A 3,347-nucleotide genomic window follows, 5' to 3' on the forward strand; every position below is an offset into this window, starting at 1 on the left:
TCTGGTGTTTGATGACTAACAGAAGAAACTTCCTGTGTTCTGCTTTCCCTCAGATTTATTTCTAGGTCCAAGCTGCAGAGTTAGCCTGAACATGAGCCTGTAAAGTCCCTCCTGATCTCATGCCTCTGAGCTGCTGCTCACCAGTCAGATCACCAGTCTCTGTTTGGTGCCTGGCCAGGTCCTTTCTGAAGAGACCTCTCATGTTCTCCATCTGCCTGTTTGCGTTCTCTCTGGTTTCCTACTAAGACTATTAGCCCAGCAGGTGTATGTGTTGCTGAGGGTAGATGTCAAACTGATACGGCTCTCAGACCTCAACATAGACTAAGGGTGTTTTTCCCCAGCCTGTGACTACTCCTCCCCAACCGAGCCGGACTTTCTAGTCAAACGAACTGGAGTTTAATTAAAGCCGACTAAACAAGGCTGGCGTGAATGCACCCTAAATCTGTTTTTATTGTCTGCGGTATCAACCTTAGCTTGTGTCACACCTGGTACTGAAGTACCCAACGCGACGAACACCACGGCGGTGACGGAGTCTTTGAGGCCAACCGTGCAGCCAAAATGTGACGCCAGGTCTCCGATGATGGCGGTCAGCATGCCGATGACGAAGATGGAGACGACGAAGCAGGCCCAGCCGTTCCAGTAGTCTGTTGGAGGAACGAAGGCAAACAGAAGCTTCCAGAAGACAGTCAGGAAGTGCATGACATAGTCAAAACAGGAAGGCAGTTTTTCTTCACCGCAGTCATCATCATCATCACCACCTGAGGAAGGAGACAACATTCCCTGTTGCTTCGTGTGAAAAACTCAGAGAAGCAGGTTTTCTTTCTGCAGCTTGTACCTGAGCTGACAGTGATGGCCTCTACAAACTGCTCCCTCCAGCTGTTCGTCCCGATCACCAGAGCCAGGTTGGTCTTCTTAATCAGTTTATCCACTGTGTTCTGAAACCAGACCAACCTTGAGTTGAAAGTCTGCCTTTCTGTAGACCAGTGGTTACTCTGAAGGCAGACGGATGCTGTGAAAGTGGCCTGAGGTAAGAACTGGGATATGTTGGACCAAACCGCTGGTGGACAACCAGTGGTCTCACCAGAGCTCCGTCTCTGTACATCTAAAGCTGCAGCCTGGATCCAGTGCAAACAAGACCTCCTGACATTTGGGAGGAACCTGAGAGGCAGAGGCGTGATTTTAGGGATTTACTCTCACCTTGAACTCGTAGGATTCCTCGATGACGACCTCCAGTCGGACGTGTTCGCCCAACATTGGTCTGCCCATCTCTGCAATCCGCCGCTCCTCCTCCTCCTTCTTTGTCAAAACCTCCTCACACACCCCATCTGACAAAGGTCACATGTTTGTTTAGCTGCAGGCCAACAAAGGTAGTGAGTTTTTGAAATGAATGTCTTCTCCAGCTCTGGACACTCGGAGCTTCTTTGAGTTCTCCAGACTCTGATCTCAGTTTGTCTTCAAACTCAACACCAAGAATCTGCTCTGCATACCAACTGTAAGATGTGATGTGATGTGATGGATGCCAACCTGTGATGCTGATGATGTTGGACGGGGCGGGACGGTCTCGGCCCTGGACCTTCCTGTAGATATCTCGACCTGAACAGGTGAACAGGAACTGAATGGACTGAATCCAGAACCGTCCTGTGATCAGAACCAGAGAAGGTTCTGGTTCCAGCCGACACCCAGACACACGTTAGAGAACACTGCCTGAAACGAAAGCGCTCTGATTAAACTGGACCTGGTTTTATGGTCTCCCAGTCTAAACCAGTTAAACCAGAACCTCAACTGGGAACTGAGCATGCTCAGTGCGTCGGAACATACTGAGCATGCTCAGTCAGGACTTCCTGGTTATGGACCGGGTGCAGGCATGCAGTCAGAATGTGAGTTAGGTTGACCTCTGACCCCTCAGACCGTTCTGAACTGGGCCAAACCCGATCAACCAGAGGAGGTGATCGGGTTCAGCAGTGGGCCACCAGAACCTTTTTTGCAGGAGAACTGGCTGGTTCTGGTGTCAGGTCCAGCTAGTGGACCCTGTTCCCATCGGACCACAAGGAGAACCAGTCCAGCCCAGTGGACCTGCAGGAGAAGATTCCAGGACCCACAGAGAGACGAGTCCAGAACGTCTGACCAGTACCAGGCCTCTGAGGCTCCCATTTAACAAACTGGGTTCATTTCAACTCAAACTGAGCCAACACCAGAACCTGAGACGGGTTCTTCAGTAATGCGGGTAGAGACGTTTGTCCCGGATGACCAGAACCAGACCCAGCTGCTCAGACGCCTCAGAGCACAGCGGTGCAGGGATGATGCTGCGGCCAGACTGGGGAACGAAAGAATCAAGGTGTTCCAATGGCCTAGTCCAGGGCTTGGCAACCCAAAATGTTGAACGAGCCATATTGGACCAAAAACATCTGTCTGGAGCCACAAAACATTAAAAGCCTAATATAAGGCTTATAATGAAGACAACACAGGCTTTAAGTGTTTATATTAGCTTACTGTCAAAATGACTAAGTGTATAATTATCATTAATGATTAAATGTTTATTTAATCATGACGAGCCACAATGGTGCTTTAAGTTTACCTTCCGTTACAATATTAATGTTTTACGTTTCGTTGCATTGATAAAATTTAAAAAATGCAATGAAGAATTCAGATTTTTGATGTAATTTTTATTATGAAGATCGACGGGGAAAGGGTCATTTTTTTCCTGCTCCCAAATGCAGTTTGCATAACGACCGGTCTTTGTAAATAATCATGTTAAGTGTGTAATCGAAAAAAACAACAAACCAGAATGTGCTTAACCTGCCCCTTATCTGGGCAACAGAGAGCAATAAAACACAACCTGCAGTTATAAAAATAAAGCAGCAGCCTTTTGAAAAGATAGAAATTTAAATTAATACAGTTTAAGTTTGATTTCTATTCAAATGCCAAGCATGTCAAATTCAACAGTAAAACATATCCTCTTCTCTTTTGACACGCAGCCATCCTCAGACCTCAGGATGTTAATACTGGCAAAAATTACTAATCAATTTATAAAAACAACCACACTGTTACTAAATATATGTGCCTATGACAGGATTGTGTTCATACGTGTTTAATGTGGCTCAGGGGTGAAAGTAAGGGGGTAAGGCAGGGTACTGCGTACCCCTAAAAGATTTAGCGGCGGTACGCAGTACCTGCAAGAGAGAGGAGCGGCTGTAAAGAATCAATGGGTTCACTAATCAGCCGTGACTGATTAGTTTTTCAAGAACAATCTAAACCACGACTTAATCAGTTAATAAAAAACTTTTTTCTCATTTCATATTGTTTCTGAACTCTTCGTGCTTTGCTAGAGCAGGGCAGCAACACGTCGA

At 46.7% G+C, this 3,347-nt stretch overlaps 1 protein-coding gene across 5 annotated transcripts in view; it reads right to left on the bottom strand.

Annotated features, from left to right (window-relative positions):
* Positions 1–334: 334 nt before the first annotated feature.
* Positions 335–3,347, bottom strand: part of LOC106964324 (sodium/calcium exchanger 1-like) — a 45,409-nt gene continuing 42,396 nt past the window's right edge. For 3 of the 5 annotated variants that reach the window (XM_015059761.1, XM_015059760.1, XM_015059758.1), the window contains 4 exons: positions 1,525–1,593; positions 1,198–1,325; positions 836–935; positions 336–758 (listed from right to left, as the gene is read on the bottom strand). In XM_015059761.1, coding sequence (XP_014915247.1) covers positions 397–758; positions 836–935; positions 1,198–1,325; positions 1,525–1,593 — 659 coding nt within the window. In that variant the 3' untranslated portion in view covers positions 336–396. Of the gene's footprint in view, positions 759–835; positions 936–1,197; positions 1,326–1,524; positions 1,594–3,347 lie in introns of all 5 variants that reach the window. The other 2 variants (XM_015059759.1, XM_015059757.1) reach the window with 1 other exon arrangement.

This window comes from Poecilia latipinna, unplaced genomic scaffold (genome assembly GCF_001443285.1).
Source record: "Poecilia latipinna isolate Pla-1442-1.1 unplaced genomic scaffold, P_latipinna-1.0 Scaffold1657, whole genome shotgun sequence".
NCBI classification, from domain to species: domain Eukaryota; kingdom Metazoa; phylum Chordata; class Actinopteri; order Cyprinodontiformes; family Poeciliidae; genus Poecilia; species Poecilia latipinna.